Source organism: Lepidochelys kempii, chromosome 1 (genome assembly GCF_965140265.1).
Source record: "Lepidochelys kempii isolate rLepKem1 chromosome 1, rLepKem1.hap2, whole genome shotgun sequence".
Classification (NCBI taxonomy): Eukaryota; Metazoa; Chordata; order Testudines; family Cheloniidae; genus Lepidochelys; species Lepidochelys kempii.
The window spans coordinates 16,165,697-16,183,044 of record NC_133256.1 but is presented as its reverse complement, the minus strand read 5'-3'; the positions used below and the strand labels follow the sequence as shown (position 1 = coordinate 16,183,044).

The window sequence follows — 17,348 nt, the reverse complement described above, 5'->3', positions numbered from 1 at the left end:
GTGACATTCAACACCATAGCTACAGTGTTTTATTAAGCTGCATGTGTGACATTTTATTTAAATTATGTTTAGCTTTTTTTATTCTGATGAAAATATAATAAGCCTGTATAAAGCTCTAGGTGCCCTGACATCTAAGATTTGCATATATGCAAATTAGCACCCATATCTGTGTGTGTGTGTGTGTGTGTGTATATATATATGTCTGAGTTACTTTGTGAATGTGTAAATTATTTGAAGACTTCCAAATCCTCCTGCCCCAAGCAGCGGCAAGGCCAGGATGTGTAGCTGCATAGAACTTGTCCTCTGTCAGTGAGGTAGATGAGATGACAGATGCTGGCTAGGCAGCAGTTCTGCAGAAAAGGACCTAGGGGTGACAGTGGATGAGAAGCTGGATATGAGTCAGCAGTGTGCCCTTGTTGCCAAGAAGGCCAATGGCATTTTGGGATGTATAAGTAGGGGCATAGCGAGCAGATCAAGGGACGTGATCGTTCCCCTCTATTCGACATTGGTGAGGCCTCATCTGGAGTACTGTGTCCAGTTTTGGGCCCCACACTTCAAGAAGGATGTGGATAAATTGGAGAGAGTCCAGCGAAGGGCAACAAAAATTATTAGGGGACTGGAACACATGAGTTATGAGGAGAGGCTGAGGGAGCTGGGATTGTTTAGCCTGCAGAAGAGAAGAATGAGGGGGGATTTGATAGCTGCTTTCAACTACCTGAAAGGGGGTTCCAAAGAGGATGGCTCTAGACTGTTCTCAATGGTAGCAGATGACAGAACGAGGAGTAATGGTCTCAAGTTGCAGTGGGGAAGGTTTAGATTGGATATTAGGAAAAACTTTTTCACTAAGAGGGTGGTGAAACACTGGAATGCGTTAGCTAGGGAGGTGGTAGAATCTCCTTCCTTAGAGGTTTTTAAGGTCAGGCTTGACAAAGCCCTGGCTGGGATGATTTAACTGGGAATTGGTCCTGCTTTGAGCAGGGGGTTGGACTAGATGACCTTCTGGGGTCCCTTCCAACCCTGATATTCTATGATTCTATGAGAGGGAGTCTGGAGGCCAGCTAGTGTACATGAATGGGTGAGTGCTAGCAGGTATCCGCGATGTGCAGATGGGTGGGAACTGGATGGTGCTTGTGATTAGTGGTTGGCTGAGTGCTGCAAAGTGTCGAAGATAGGGGAGTAGAGGGAGTCTGGAGTTGCTGATGAGTGTCTGAGGGGCTGGAGGAGCTCGGTTTAAAGCTGGTGACTTAGAGTGGGTCTACGCTTACAAGGGCGTGTGCAGTACAGACACTGCGTGCACCGCTAGCATAGGTATAAATAACAGTGTGTACAGCAAGGCACGTGCCTGAACCCGAGGATGTATACCCTACATGGCTCTCTTCATGCCCATGCAGTGCCTCCTATATATTGTTCAGGACTGCAAAATGACTCAGCTTCCAGGAGGTCTTTGTGCCTCGAACATTGTTGATAAGAACACTGTGACTTGGCTTGACCGGATTGCATACGCCAAATATGGTGTGTCCTCCTTTGTCTACACTGCTATATTTAGCAGTGTAGTGCTGGAGCCTTTCCCCTCTGCAGTGAAAGACTCTGGAAGTGGAGAAAGACTCCGGTAGGGGGGAGGCAGCGAGTAAAGGCCTTTTGGGGCTGAATATCATTCACTTAGAATCAATCATAATGCTCTTAGGACTTGGGTGAAATTGCAGCCACCTTTATTGAACCTGCTCTGTCCCTAATCTATGGTCCAGATTCTCTTCTCACTCACACCAGTTTTACACCGGTGTAACAACCCCTTAGACTTCAGTGACTAGCCCCATAATAAGAGGAGAAGAGAACAGGGCTGTATCAGACCACCATCTCACATTTTTATACGTGACTTGACTCTTTAGCACCATCCTTGCCCTGAGGTTGTTGATGCTCTAGGTCTGAACTGTCGGGTTCAGAGACAGAAGTTCCCTGAAGTTTGGGTGGCAGAACGGGGGGACTGGATCTGAGCTCATCGCTACTTTTAGGGTGGCACTCTGTGTAAATACTGGTTTCAGAGTAACAGCCGTGTTTAGTCTGTATTAGCAAAAAGAAAAGGAGTACTTGTGGCACCTTAGAGACTAACCAATTTATTTGAGCATGAGCTTTCGTGAGCTACAGCTCACTTCATCGGATGCATACCGTGGAAATACTGGTGTCAGTATAAAAAACACTTGTGCTGTTATGTAACACACCACTGGGGACAGTGACCAGTGATGTGCTTCCTCCGTGGGACAAAGACACTAAATAATGTCCCTTGTTCACTGCCACTGCAGGTGGCATAAGGATATCTGCTGGGACTCAGCTGATGGATGAAGTTACATAGTGTTTTCAAGTAGGAGACTCACATATATCCTTACAGGAGGTACAGTGACACTTAGCAACCAAAATGCTTGAGTTCCCGTCGTGGCAGACAAAACAACAACTAATGAGCAAAGAAAGTTACTCTGTATTCAGAGCACTTCATCTGACTTCCAGCTTTAAAAACAAACAAACAATGCAGACCCAAATCCTGTGCTCCTAAAGTCACTTGGGAAAGGCTTAACTGGTCTATGCCAAACTCACAAAAACTGTCCTGAATTTATTCTCTTTTCCCCTCTCTTTTCACAACAAGCTAATTAATTACCAGGGCATTGTGCCCAGCTCTCCAAGTGTGAATAATTCCATGACTGAGAGTGTGACATGACTGTGGGCCAGACTCTCCTTCCCACCCAGGGGATGGGAAGACCATAACCTACGTAGACCTTGACTCCAGAGACTCTGGCTGAGGCCCAGAATCTAGAGACAACAGCCAGTTAACACTTTTGCTCACTTTCATTTATTCTAAATATTTAAGTTGGTTAAAAATAATCACATCCTTACACATGAGGGGCCAACTCCATCCCTTAGGTGTAAACAGCCACCACCCCACTGACTTCAGTGAAATGGGAGCCACTTGCCCCAGGGTTGAATTTGGTTTGTTCATATTTGGTGTCCCATGGAACAGAAGTGAATTTGGGCCTGCTGGTGTGAAATAGCGGGGAAAACGCATTTGGGGGTGAGCAGTTTGTTCTGTCATTGTTAGGGGCTCAGATACCATGGTGATGGGCATGGCCTTAGCAACAATTCCATGGCCTCTCTCAGGCTTCTGCTCTGGTGGATAGTGCTGCTGGGACACTTTTCCCTGTTCTTGGATCTTTGAGGGTGGGGGACATTCTGTCATTGTATTCTCCAGTTGCTGTCATGCTTTAGTGGGCAGGGGTGGGATGGCTTAAGCCCCATTTATCATTGGTTATTTTTGGTGTGGGGGAGGGCAGGATTCTTACTCTTTCTTCTCTCTGTCTGCTTCCATGACCCCATCGCTGTAGTATCTCCTCAGTGGGCCCAAGGGCTCTAGGGAATTGTGCCACTTTGGTTTCCCATTGCTCTGCACTCCCAGCTTACACTTGGGAAAACCCTGCCTTAGGAAGCTCTTCTCCTCAGGGTATAGTCCCCTTGCTACATCCCTGCTTTTAGCTCATTTTCTGGCAGAGGAAACTGCTTGGGCAATGCCATGATGTTAGGGGCTGGTGGTATGTGGTCCCTCTTTGTCATGCTAGCCAAGGAGAGGTAATTTCAGCATGAGCACCCCCATTGGAGTACTCTTCTGGGGAGGTCCAGCCACAGGCTTTCTGCTTCCCCTGTTCATTGATAAACTAAAACCCAACTCATTCTATGACACAATCCAGGAAAAGCCAAGGAATGAATGGAGGTGGAGACCGAGCTACTGTCTCACCCATTTGTATTGGCCCCTCCAATACTGAGGCACACTGGCAAGGTGGTGTTGGGGGAAGCTTAGGCTGTGGTTACTGGAGCGGTGCACTTTATGTAAGTAGGGGACTTCATTTTCTAAGGCTATCAATCTGGCTTCTTTCACCTGCCCAAATCTTCACTTTTAAAATAAGACAGAAATAATCAGAGACTTGCCATAGTATAAAGGGATAAGAACAGGACCAAAGGAACTAGCTGTATGTGGTGGCACAAAGACCCTTCTGTGTGGGATAGAGACAGACTCATTGAATAGATCTGAGGAGATAGCCGTGAATGTAAATAAGGAGCAGAATGGAGGTGATAAACTTAGGGGGCATGTGTTTAAAATACCGGCTAAAAATTACATGACTGAAGTTATTGAGCCAAACCTGCACCCCTTTAACAGAAGCAAAACTCCCAGTGGAGTCGGTGGAGGTCCTGGGAGCGAGCTAAATCAGCAGGAGCTTTGCCGCAGTAGAATCTGTGTAAGGGCTTCAAGATCTGGCCTGTTCTTCGTAGGGCAGCACATAGATCCCCCTCCTCTGTTAATGGTACTGATCACACTCCATCCTCCTTTTCAGGTACGACAGCTTTGGCCGCCTGACCAACGTCACCTTCCCCACAGGCCAAGTCAGCAGCTTCCGCAGCGATACCGACAGCTCAGTGCACGTCCAGGTAGAAACCTCCAGCAAGGACGACGTTACCATAACAACCAATCTGTCAGCATCAGGCGCTTTCTACACCCTCCTGCAAGGTGAGCCAAGCGACTGCCCCTACCCCAGGTTCAGCTGCACGCCAAGGATTACACAGTAGGAAACAGGCATCTTAATAATCCCAGCACCAGAAAAACCTTCCACCCGGCGCCCTGCAACATGCTGGTGCACACCACTTACACCGACTTACCAAAGCAACAGGAAACATTACAGGGCTCGCTGTTGATTCTGCAGCTGGTTTCCACTTGGTTCTCAGTTGGTTGCCGAGCTGTGCAGTGCTATACTCCCTCGTCATTACCATTATTATTCAAACCAAGGGGCTAGCTAAACCTGACTGCTCCTCTGGTAGACCTGTTACTTCACTCTTTTAATGGCTTCCCGCTTAAAGAGTCATTGTGTGTCCCACCAGAGTAGGTTTCAATTAAGGAAGCTGAGTATTGGGGATTGTTATTCTTTGTGCAATATGCACTGAGCACCATCCAGGGAAACGACCAGTACACGCTCCCTGCCCCCAAGAGTCTGTGCACAAAGTGGAGGGGGGGCAGCAGGAAGGAGGAGTGAGTGATGAGGGGATGCGTGCAAGGTAGTAAATTAGCACAGTGATTGCTGCATGTGCTGGGCCAGATCCACAGCTTGTGTAAATTGGCACAGCTCTGCTGACTTTGCTAGAAGGGACAGGTAGGGAGGGGTAAGGTTAGAGAAGTAGTGGGGGGGCGGAGAAAGAGGTGGCAAGCAAGGGAGTAGAGAGAGTGGAAAGAAGGATGAGGTGGGAGGAAAGCAGGGGGTGCGGCACTGTGATCAAAGCAGAAGTTTACACTCCAGAAGCACTTGTAGATGTCAAGAGTGTTTTCCTGAAGCTGAGGATCTGAAGCTTAGCCCCGCTCCCTGGGGGCTCGGGCTGTGCTCGGTCCCTGGGGCCTGGCAAGCCCTCTGCATTCCCCACTCCCTGCTGGCTCGGTTGAAGGGCCAGCAAGCTCTGTCTCACCCCCACTCTGGTTCCTTAAAAAACAGATGTCTGGGTGGTTAATTTCCTTTTTTTTTCTATGGCAAAAGGTAATCTCCCGCATAGGAAACTGCTTCCTATATCTGTGAGCACCTTCCCTGGCCACGGAGAAAGCAGTCTGGGGCCCAGGCCCCGTCAGGCTGTACCTTACATTGCCCTAGGGCATAGCTGGTGTGCGGTGACTTTTCCTTGTGGATGACAGAACACAAACCAACTGAAACCATAACTAGCCCAGCCAAAAATCCACGCGTGTCTGACAAAGGCTCAGATGTGAGGTTGGCTTCACCTCAGGAGCCTAATTAAGCAATAGAACCCGCGGTTGGGGGCTTTTTAGTGAGATAATTGACTGCAATGTGATTTATGCCTCCTGAGCCAAAGGCCAATAAATTGCCCAATAAATCTCATTGTGGCGTCCCCCAACAACACCGGACAAGGCAGGACAAAAGGCCATTTTTAATAGTTTGAAATGACAAAGACAGTGTTTTTGGCTCACAGAGAAGATTGAGCGGAGAAATGAGCTTTTACCAAATGAAGTGAACTTTCTGGTACGTTAGCTTTCTTGCAGAGTCAGGAAGGTGTGTGCAGTCCCATCAGGAACAAATCCTGATTAGCCATGTTTGCAAGGGCCGCCTACAGAGTGATTCTAGGCCAGGGCATAGTCGGGCAGCCTACTTTAAAAGATGCAAGAATACTTCTCCCTCGCTCAGCCAGAACTGGCTTTCTGCCAGGGGACAGAAAAGAGGCTTCAGGAAGAAATTGTTAGAGAGATCTAGTCTGCATGTTGGCCCATAAACCAAGCGTTTTAGCCTGCCAGATGCCTAACACACTCAGCTAACTCACAGCGTGGAGTGAGATTATATGGTAGAGGTGGTGTTACACCTTCGGCCTAGTGGTCTCCCAGGTAGAGAGCACAGAAAATTCCAAAACAGCAAGGGCTCGGAGGGGGAACCACTCGTTCCAAGGCAGTGGGACAGTGATAGAGGGAGCAGCACAGGGGTGGCTGAACAGAGGTTTCTGGAGTATGCCGTGTGCAGATCAACCAGCGCTTGGCTGAGGAGCGGCAGCAATTTACTGTCTTGTGTGTGCCACTCCATGCTAGTGGGTGCAGCCAGATCTGCTCTGGGGTTTTAAGACTGTCTCTCCCTCTCAGTGGTTGTTCAGGAGAGAACGTACAGTACTGACAGAACTCTTAGCATGAGCCCTGGCATGGTTGGTTGGTGCAGAGCTTCATGATGAACCCCAAACTGGCTTTGAACCTCTCATGAACCTTTTCAAGAAACCCGGACTGAGCTCTGAGCAGACTCAGGCTGAACCAAATGCAAAACTGGGCTGATACATGGTTTAATGCAGGACTGACAGTGTGACACTGAGCAGAATCAAAACCCACACTGAGGCTGGCATAAAACCCTGCTCAGAAAGACAGCTGGATTTCTCAGAGCTCCAGGGAAAAGCCCTCTTGCTAGCTCTAGGGGAGAGTCTCCGTCAGGGTAAATGGTGGAGGTAAAAGGTCCAGAGTTTTATTCCCGGGGCTGTGTGCTACTGACGACCATGCTCTTGGGGTTGGATGCACCAGTGGACACTGCTAATGTGGAGCAGGGCGAACATAAAGTGTCCTGAGAGTCCCACAGATGGTGTCCCCATCTGTGTGGCATAAAGCTGCCAGAGGCAGCTCTATCACTTCCTGCACCAGAACCCCCCCATCCTGGTGAGGAGGAGGGGGGATGTCAGATGTGAGGAGGGCAGAGGAACAGAGTGAGTCTCTGCTATGCCTGATTCTCCACTGGCATAAGTTAAATTTGCTATGCTGCAGCTCTTACGCCAAGTCTGGGCAGCTTAGAATCAGGGAGCCCTGGCCAGTCCCCTGACAGGCCGTCTCCAATGCTCCTGGGGACTCAAGGCCTTGGTGTCTACGGGCTAGATCCAGAGCCTGTTGAAGTTCAGTGGAAAGACTCCTATTGGCTTTGACTGTGCAGCTGAGATATTCAAAGGGCTTTGGGTCTGCAGTCCTGGATCACTGCAGTACTTGGATATGCACTGGTAAATTCCAGTGTCACTGCAGTAATGGTGTCAGTCTATCACTTAGTTATCTGCATGCATGTGGCTTATCTGGTCCAGCTGAGATCGTTGGAAAACTCCATTTGGCTACAGAGGGTGCTGGATCAGGCCTATAATGAAAGAGACCAGCCAGCTTTAGGCTTCCTCTCCTAATTGTATCCTGTTGTGCCATTTGCCAATATATCCTAGGCTGAGGAGAGATGATAATTTTGCTCTGACCTGATTTCCCCTCAAGCTGCAGGAGAGCAGCTAGTGAACAAATGTAACTTGCTTCAAAATGGAAAAACGGTTTCCATGAATTTTTAAAGGGATTTTTGTATTCACAGTTAGGTATTTACAGCAGCCAGGGAGACAGAGATGGTAGCGTTCCCCAGCCTTCACTGCATAATGGGTTTTGAACAACCCTTTCACACTGAGTGGAGCCCAAACCCTCCAAGGGCTTCTCCGCTAGGTGCTTGGAAACTGTGAATTTTGACTGATGGGGTTTCTGCCTGGTTTTCTCCTGGGGGAGCCTGGGGAGGGAAGGCAGGAATACTGCCCTTCCCCTCCACTTCTGAACTGGTGGGGTTTGATCCATGGAATCTGTAGATCTCCTAAGATCCCTTTCAGGATCCACTGGAGGCCATATGGAAGCACTGTGCCTATGCACTCTCGTCTGACCCACAGCACTTGTTGGTGCCTCAGAATCCTCTGTCAGGGAAGACGGGAGCATGTCATTGGGCAAGCAGTTAGCATTGAGTGACAGTGAGAATCCCCACTGCTTAGGGTGGAGGAACAAGACTGAGGAGAGCAGCTGGCTCCACTTGCAGAACCTGGTCTCCACTGAAGGAGGTTGCAAGACTTAATATAAACAGACATATTTTCAAAATTACATATCTATGTACAGATAAATAGAGGCAGATATTTCAGGATTGTTTTAGGATGTAAAGTTACAAACAATGGACACACATGAGCTTCAGAAAGGATAGAATTCAGGACCTTCAGCAGCAAAATCCCACCAGCCCCACTATGTGAGCTAAAGGAATAACTCTGTTAGCTGAGAGAGAGTAGCAGGCTTTTATCCTAGCTGCAGCCAGCCCCTACAGGGGGACCTGAACACACACGCTATGCCAGAGTATTACACATTATTCCCCTGTCATCTTGGTTAACCTGCATAACGGTTTTTGTGCAAGTGCGTGCAGTCCAGAAAGTGAAGCTTTCTCTAGCCATGAAAGAGAAATGGACAGTTTCCAAACAGACATTAATGCTGAACAGTAAAGGTGAGTGTTAAAACGCATCAACAAGCTTGGCAATAACTCAGGTAAGGAAAATAATTAAATGTGGGTTTCTGTCATCAGTCACTGGCTTGAGCCCATCTCTTACCTTTCTCCAGACCAAGTCCGAAACAGCTACTACATCGGCGCTGATGGCTCTCTCAGGCTGATGCTTGCTAACGGCATGGAGGTAGCACTGCAGACAGAACCCCACCTGCTGGCTGGCACCGTGAACCCGACAGTGGGGAAGAGGAACGTGACCCTGCCCATCGACAATGGCCTCAATCTGGTTGAGTGGAGGCAGCGGAAGGAACAAGCTAGAGGGCAGGTCACCGTCTTTGGACGCAGGCTGAGGGTGAGCAACAGGCAGTACGGGTGACGCTTGATTTTATCTTTCAGGCATACTCAGTCTCACGGTAGAGCGTGGCAGGACCCAGCTGCAATGAATATAATGGGGATTTTTTATTGAGCCTGGAGGATGGACAGACCCTGTAGTTCTGTCTGTATCCCTAGCTGAGACAGCCTTTATTACTTCTCCCTATGTCCTGAATGAGCCATCGTGGATGGCACTGCTAGTTCCCTTGCAGTTCCTGTGTATTATGTGGAATGCCACACATCCAAACCACACATAACGGGCATGTTCAGTGCACTGATAAGAATGCAGGTGCACAGAGCTGCACATATATTTCCAGTTGCACGAGGCCAGTGCTTCCCAAACTTGTTCCGCCGCTTGTGCAGGGAAAGCCCCTGGCGGGGCGGGCCGGTGTGTTTACCTGCCGCGTCCGCAGGTTCGGCCGATCACAGCTGCCAGTGGCCTCGGTTTGCTGCTCCAGACCAAAGGGAGCTGCTAGAAGCGGCGGCCAGTATGTCCCTCGACCCACACCGCTTCCAACAGCTCCCGTTGGCCTGGAGCTGCGAACCACGGCCACTGGGAGCCGCGATCAGATCGGCCGAACCTGCGGACGCAGCAGGTAAACAAACTGGCCCAGCCCGCATGGGACTTTCCCTGCACAAGCGGCGGAACAAGTTTGGGAACCACTGCACTAGGCACTTGGATTTGAACATAAGTCTGAACAAGGGCAATTTGTAAACCTCATTGTTCATTCAACATGCAGTCTGAAAATCTTCCTATTTCCTTAAATTTGCCACTCTGCTGACTGCGTTGAGGAGCTGAGTCTATGGGATTCTTGGAACGTGCATTTGCGCACCTACAGAGAATGTCATGCACACCAAAAGCCCATCTTCTAACTCTTGTTCTCCCTTTCAGGGGGGCACAGAGTTTCTGTGCTTGTGAACGACATGTTTGGAAAACACAGCTGTGCACACGACAATGTACTTTATGTACTAGTTGGAACCTTTTAAAGATCTACCCAATAAGCCTGTAATTCCGTTGCTGATTAAGCTGTAATAATAATATTGACTACACAGCCGTATGAGCAGCCACTCCTGGAGTCGAGCAGCTCAGAGGTAGTGCTCAGCACTTGACAGGATCAAACCTTCCGAGAGTGATGCTCAGAGTGTTGGTTAATGTCACTAGAGAGATGGGATTCGAGCAGTTATTTATGCACACTTGGGCTATGCAGTAAATAACAACACACAGGTCTCAGAATATAAATGTTCTGCTCCTTGCTTCTCATCCTCTCCTCTTTCCTGCTGTGTGCCCCTTGCCACTCCTGGGTCATTTCTACTCTTCACTCAAACAAACACACACTTGTTGTACACTCTGCCTGTATATAAAGCCACTCCTGACCTCGTCCTCCAACATGAACATTACCGCAGACATTCAGTTTCCTTCATTACCAAGAGAGAAAATTTTTGCAAGCAGAAGTCACTGGGAGCTGGGCATGTGCATCTGAACCCTCCTCATTAGAAGCTGCTTTTGTGCATGTGGATCAGTTGGCTCAAATGTTCTTTTTCCATGTAATACATAATGAAATTAGCAAACATGTTGTTCTCTAAGGATAGAAAGACTTGCAAAACTTACAGCTGTGTAAAAACCTTTTGGGGTTCACAGCAACTTTCACCGATTTCTGCCCCATCCTGGCTAATAGCCACTGATGGACTTATCCTCCAGGAATTTATCTAGTTCTTTTTATTATGCTCTCTCCTGTCAGCTTAGAGCATCTTCACCAGACGTGCTGCAATGGCCCAGCTGCATCAGTACAGCCGTGCCACTACAGTGCTGTGTGTGTAGACATGCCCTAAATCTCTGCTTCCTTCCTTCTGTTTTCTTCTATTGTTCATGCAAGGCCAACAAGTGGGAGAGGAAAGTGTGTGGCTGGTGGATCTGTTGGGGATGGGGTGTAGGGGGGGAAATGTGACACTAACATGTTTGCTGCCATCACATAGATCACGCTGCTTTGTACGTTCCATCCCTGTCATCTACCTGTTGTTTGTCTGATCTGTTTAGATGGAAGCGCTTGGGGGTAGGGATTGTCTATTACTGATCAGACCGTACAGTCTATTACTGATCTGTACTGTACTGATCTGTACAGTGATTACTGATCTGTACAGTGCCCAGCTCAATAAAGCCCCCTTCTTAGTTGGTCCCTATGTTGATCCACGAGCCATAACAGCCAGCGTATTGAGGGGGAGAATTCACAGTGTAGGCTGCATGGTGCAACAGTATCCACAGACTAGTAGATCTACCCCTCTGTAAGTCTGTGAAAGGAAGAGCTAAGGAATCTATCCACCAGGGATCCTGTATATTCAGGCTTTGCACAGGGGAGAGGATTTGGCCCCTAACACGTGTTAATGTTCAGCTTCACTGATCCACTGCATGTAACAGTGTTTGTCAGCCTTCTTCATAGTTCCAGCTTTGCTGACCTGGCTGTTTGTGCCTCATCAGTCTGCAGCCCTTGCAGCAAACCTTTACCTTTACATATCCTGCACGGACTCGATGAAAGCTTCCATGCTCTAATTGGCCCTATCGGTGCAACAGATTGATGGTCTTGCTGGTTGGCTGGCTGCAAATTCCACTCCACCAATAACAAATGGAGGTGCGCAGGCTCTGTCCCAAATTGGAGTGTTAGCTAGAACACTGCTCCTGATAATGTAGCTCATTTTTTTCTTTTTACGAGCATGAACTTTTTAATAAAGAAGGATATAAAATAATCTCTGGCGGTGGAGCATGTGGGATGGCTGACAATTACAGAACTGTCTGCTTAATCAGTTTTATTTATGTAACCAGGGAAGCACCCACTGAGAATAGTCTCATATTCACCAGGATGCTGGCTGCAAGATAGCAGCCACGGAAACATTAGTTGTCACAACACTACCTCTCATCACAGCCTGCGTTACTGCAGAGATCTTGGAGATGATGCTGCTAACCATTACTGAACAATTAAAACATTCTAACCTCGTGCCCAGAATATCTATAAAGAGAACAAGCCCAGACTTGGACACACCGATAACCACAGCTTATTTGCCATGGGAATTTCATGCAGGCAATACTTTTTCTCTGTCAGTTGTGTTCAGTCAACCCCTAGGGAAGGAGCTCTGATTACAGACGTGCCATTTGCACTCTTATAGTTAAGGTTGCCTCTGCATTTTCATTATGAATCCTCATTTTCAGGGCTTTGTGACTCACATGCAAAGGCTGGCTCCAGAGGATGTTGATGCTCATTAGTTTGACAATATTTTTAGCTACAGGAGACCCAAAAGAAGGTTAAAAGTCAATGCTGGTAATGAGTGACACTGCAATTCCAAAGCAGGCTCACCTGTTTTATTGATCTATTCTGGGCTGCGAGTCTGGGGTTTGTTAGTGTCCCTCACATTAACTGGAGGATATTTAATTATGTATAAAGATGGGAAGAGTATATTTGAGATTTAAATGTAGGGGTGCTCACCCAGATCTCAGTCTTGAAGACGCTGGTTAAGTACATGGGACCAGATTTTAAAGGTAGCTGTGTGCCGAACTCTCATTGATTTAAATAAGAGTTAGGTGCCTTAATACCTTTAAAAATCTATCCCATGATCAAGTGCTTTGATGGGCCACAGCATTCAGTATCATTCAGGGTCAAGCTCACAGGACAGACGGTTGGCACAAGATTTATATTTATAAATCTAAGGAAGTGACATATTGTTACTGGACCACATCTAGAGGTCCGTATTTGGTCCTTACTTGGGCAAACTCCCATTGAAGCTAATGGGATGTTGCCTGTGTAAAGACTTACAGCAGTGGTGGGCAATCTGTGGCCCTCGGACCGCACGTGGCCCATCAAGGTAGTTAGGGTAATCCGCTGGCGGGCCGTGAGACAGGGTTTACATTGACCACCCACAGGCATGGCTGCCCGCAGCTCCCAGTGGCCACAGTTCGCTGTTCCCAGCCAATGGGAGTTGTGGGAAGCGGAGGCTGGGCTTTTGGCTGATTTCCTGTTTCTCCCGTTATCCATTTACAGTCCATTTTAAATGCAAAGTAGGCTGTCATGGGATAAGAGGGAAGGTGCTCTCATGAATTGGTAACTGGTTAAAAGATAGGAAACAAAGGGTAGGAATAAATGCTCAGTTTTCAGAATGGAGAGAGTAAATAGTGGTTTCCCCCAGGGGTCTGTTCTTGGACCAGTCCTATTCACCATATTCATAAATGATCTTGAAAAAGGGGTAAACAGTGAGGTGGCAAATTTGCAGATGATACAAAATTACTAAAGATAATTAAGACCCAGGCAGATTGCAAAGAGCAACAAAAGGATCTCTCAAAACTGGGTGACTGGGCAACAAAATGGCAGATGAAATTTAATGCTGATAAATGCAAAGTAATGCACATTGGAAAGCATAATCCCAGCTATACCCTATAAAATGATGGGGTCTAAATTAGCTGTCACCACTCAAGAAAGAGCTCTTGGAGTCATGTGAACAGTTCTCTGAAAACATCCACTCAGTGTGCTGCGACAGTCAAAAAGCTAACAGAATGCTGGGACTAATTAAGAAAGGGATAGATAATAGGACAGAAAATATCATGTTGCCTCTATATAAATCCATGGTAAACCCACTTCTTGAATACTATGTGCTGATGTGGTCGCCCCATCTCAAAAAAGATGTGTTGGAATTGGAAAAGGTTCAGAAAAGGGCAACAAAAATGATTAGGGGTATGAAACGACTTCTGTATGAGGAGAGATTAATAAGACTGGGACTTTTCAGCTTGGAAAAGAGACAGCTAAGGGGAGATATGATTGAGGTCTATAAAATCATGACTGGTGTAGAGAAAGTAGATAAGGAAGTGTTGTTTATGCCTTCTCATAACACAAGAACTAGGGGTCACCAAATGAAATTAATAGGCAGCAGGTTTAAAACAAATAAAAGGAAGTATTTCTTCACCCAACGCACAGTCAACCTGTGGAACTTCTTGCCAGAGGATGTTGTGAAGGCCAAGACCATAACAGGGTTCAAAAAAGAACTAGATAAATTCATGGAGGATAGGTCCTTCAATGGCTATTAGCCAGGATGGGCAGGAATGGTGTCGCTAACCTCTGTTTGCCAGAAGCTGGGAATGAGCGACAGGGAATGGATCACTTGATGATTACCTGTTCTGTTCATTCCCTCTGGGGCACCTGGCACTGGCCACTATCGGAAGACAAGATACTGGGCTAGATGGACCTTTGGTCTGACCCAGTAGGGCTATTCTTATGTTCTTATTATCTACCTTGGTTCCACATTAGCCCTTTCTTTTCCTCAGGTCAGGCCCTCCATTTACCTTTGTTATCCATCACCTCGGTGTCATTGTCAACACTGCCCTCTCTTCCTCTTCCTCCTGTATCTTCTTTGTCTGTAAATCTTCATCTTCTGCCTGCACACGCACATCCCTGCCTCAGCTCCATCTTTGCCCATCCATGTCTTTTACTTTCTCTCACCTCAGCTAATGAAATTCTTTCTCCTTTACCCTCCCAGAGTCCCAGCTCTCCACACTCCATCAAGTGCAGAACATCACCCCCCACCTTCTCACACAAAAGCACCATCACATCATTTCCTTCTTCAGTCAACTCTTCTGTAGGCTGCCCATTTCACAATCCACTTTAAAAGTGCCCTTCTGCTTCTAAGAACCATGCATAGACTATCTCCAGCCTGCTTCATGGTTCTGGTCTCTTTCTCCTCTGTCCTCTCTGGCACTGGCCTTCTCTGCTTAATGCCATGCAGTATTGTCCCTGCTCGTGCGATCTCTCACTGTTTGGAACAGCCTTCCTGTAGTTCTCACTTCTGCATTTCAAATTTTGACTAAGGACAAACTATATCTTGTCTCCTTTTACCTAGACAAAATAATTTCTCTTCCCTCTACTGTTAGTTATTTATCTCTGTAGTCCCTCCGAAAAACAGAACCACAGGGAATTCAGAAGTGTACTGAAAAGTAACAGTCCAAGATCAAACCTAGGTCAGGGCTTTCACCACATCTCATTCAATTTAGGAGTCCTGATTTTATCCAGAGTAGGATGGAATAACTGTCCCTACCAGCCAGCTCTCAATGTGTGTGTTTTTCGGTTTTGCACAATGCTTAGATACAATGGTAATGTGGCTTTATAAATTCTTAGACACACATAGCTAAACAGTAGTGTATAATCCGTTATTATCTGTAGTTCTTTGGGATACAGTCTCTGAACAAAGAAAAGGAGTACTTGTGGCACCTTAGAGACTAACCAATTTATTTGAGCATAAGCTTTCGTGAGCTACAGCTCACTTCATTGGATAGCTTATGCTCAAATAAATTGGTTAGTCTCTAAGGTGCCACAAGTACTCCTTTTCTTTTTGCGAATACAGACTAACACGGCTGTTACTCTGAAACCAGTCTCTGAACAAAAATACATTTCTCCTTTTACTTTTGAAATATATATGATCTGGCCTTCAACTGAAAGTGCAAAGGGAATTGAGGCAACAGGAATGTAATTACCTATGGTGGGATTGGCCAGGACATTGGGGTTAACAACCCCAACTCTTCTTGGCAATAGGGTCATGAGGTCTTTAATGACTACAGATGGTCAGGGCCTCCATATTACATTTAATAGGAAAGCCTGTACCACCAGCTGATTCAGGACTGACTCTCAAGGGATGAGTTGTACCTGATGAATAATCCATACTGTTCCTCGCAGCATTTACAACCACAATGACTCAATACCATGTCCTTTTTTAAATGTATGAACTCTGACATCCATGGAAGTGAGGGACTTGGATGACCCCAGCACAGTGCAGGCAAGCACCTTGCAAGCTTCCCCAGCAAAGTTTTATCAGCATATCTTCATGCAGACTTACGTCATCTGTGAGCAGAGGATGTGTGATGGTTTTGCGGTACAGCCAACACTCTATGCTCTATGGCAGGACTTTCCAATGGACTCAACACTGTGCTAACTGTGCACCCTCTGACGTCACAGGTTACAACTCCAGTTGACTTGAGTGGAAGCAGAGTTGGGCCAACAGTGAATATTTTTGAAAATCTCGCCCTAAGACAATTCATACATAGGTCTGTGTAGTTCTGGGACTGATCCAAAGGAGTGTTTGGTGGGGAGGGGCTATAATTTGCCAAATAAACCCATTTGTGCCTTTCTAATTCTTTTTCTTCCTCTGCCCTCTAGGTTCATAACAGAAACCTGCTGTCCCTCGACTTTGATCGTGTGACAAGAACAGAAAAAATCTATGATGACCATCGCAAGTTCACTCTACGGATCCTGTATGACCAAGCAGGCAGACCTAGCCTCTGGTCTCCTAGCAGCAGGTTGAATGGAGTTAACGTGACCTATTCCCCAGGGGGACACATTGCAGGGATCCAGAGGGGAACTATGTCAGAAAGGATGGAATACGATCAGGCTGGCAGAATTATATCCAGGATTTTTGCTGACGGAAAATCATGGAGCTACACTTACTTGGAGAAGGTATGTGTTCTCTTGTCACTTACTGACGGCTACTCACTGTGTTTGCTGACTTAGGGCTAGATTCTTAGGTGGCGTAAATTGACTTCACTCCTTTGACTTCAGTGGTGTGACACTGATTTACACCAATGGGGATCTGACCCTTAGAGTCTAATACACAGACATCTATGTAATCTACCTATTTTAAGATGCATATAACTGTAGAAACTAAGCCCAGACGACAGCTAAAGTTAGCACTGATCATCGCCCAAAGGACAATATTCTCCATCCAACCCCATCCCCATCTGCATGTGTTTTAACCCTGCAAAGCTTTGATTATTTAGATACAACAGTCCTTTGCTGAGCTGGATGTAATATAATGTCTCCAGTAAAAACAAATTATATTCTAGTCAAATTACGGATACCATTAGTGCTAATAAAGATAAGAGTACAGTAGAGACTTATTTTGGATGTTCCATACAATGTAGAACCAACAGTCCATAAAGTCTAGCATCCCGCCTTCTGCAAAGCCACGTAAGAAGTATGTGTGGCAGGGGCAGGTGGGGAAGGAGAGAGACCAATCCATCTAGCTGGTTATGGAATGCTCTTTGGTGGGTGAGAAATGCCTTCTCTTTGCTGCAGGATCAGTAGGAGATTTAACCATAACATTATCCATCCTCCTTTTAATCCATCTGTGAGCTCTTTG

At 46.8% G+C, this 17,348-nt stretch overlaps 1 protein-coding gene across 1 annotated transcript in view; it reads left to right on the top strand.

The window, feature by feature from the left end:
• The window catches only part of TENM4 (teneurin transmembrane protein 4), a 523,302-nt gene that overhangs the window by 488,435 nt on the left and 17,519 nt on the right, over nucleotides 1-17,348 (top strand). Inside the window, exons 26-28 of the mRNA XM_073335791.1 lie at nucleotides 4,371-4,543; nucleotides 8,933-9,168; nucleotides 16,370-16,666. Coding sequence (XP_073191892.1) covers nucleotides 4,371-4,543; nucleotides 8,933-9,168; nucleotides 16,370-16,666 — 706 coding nt within the window. The remainder of the gene's footprint in view (nucleotides 1-4,370; nucleotides 4,544-8,932; nucleotides 9,169-16,369; nucleotides 16,667-17,348) is intronic.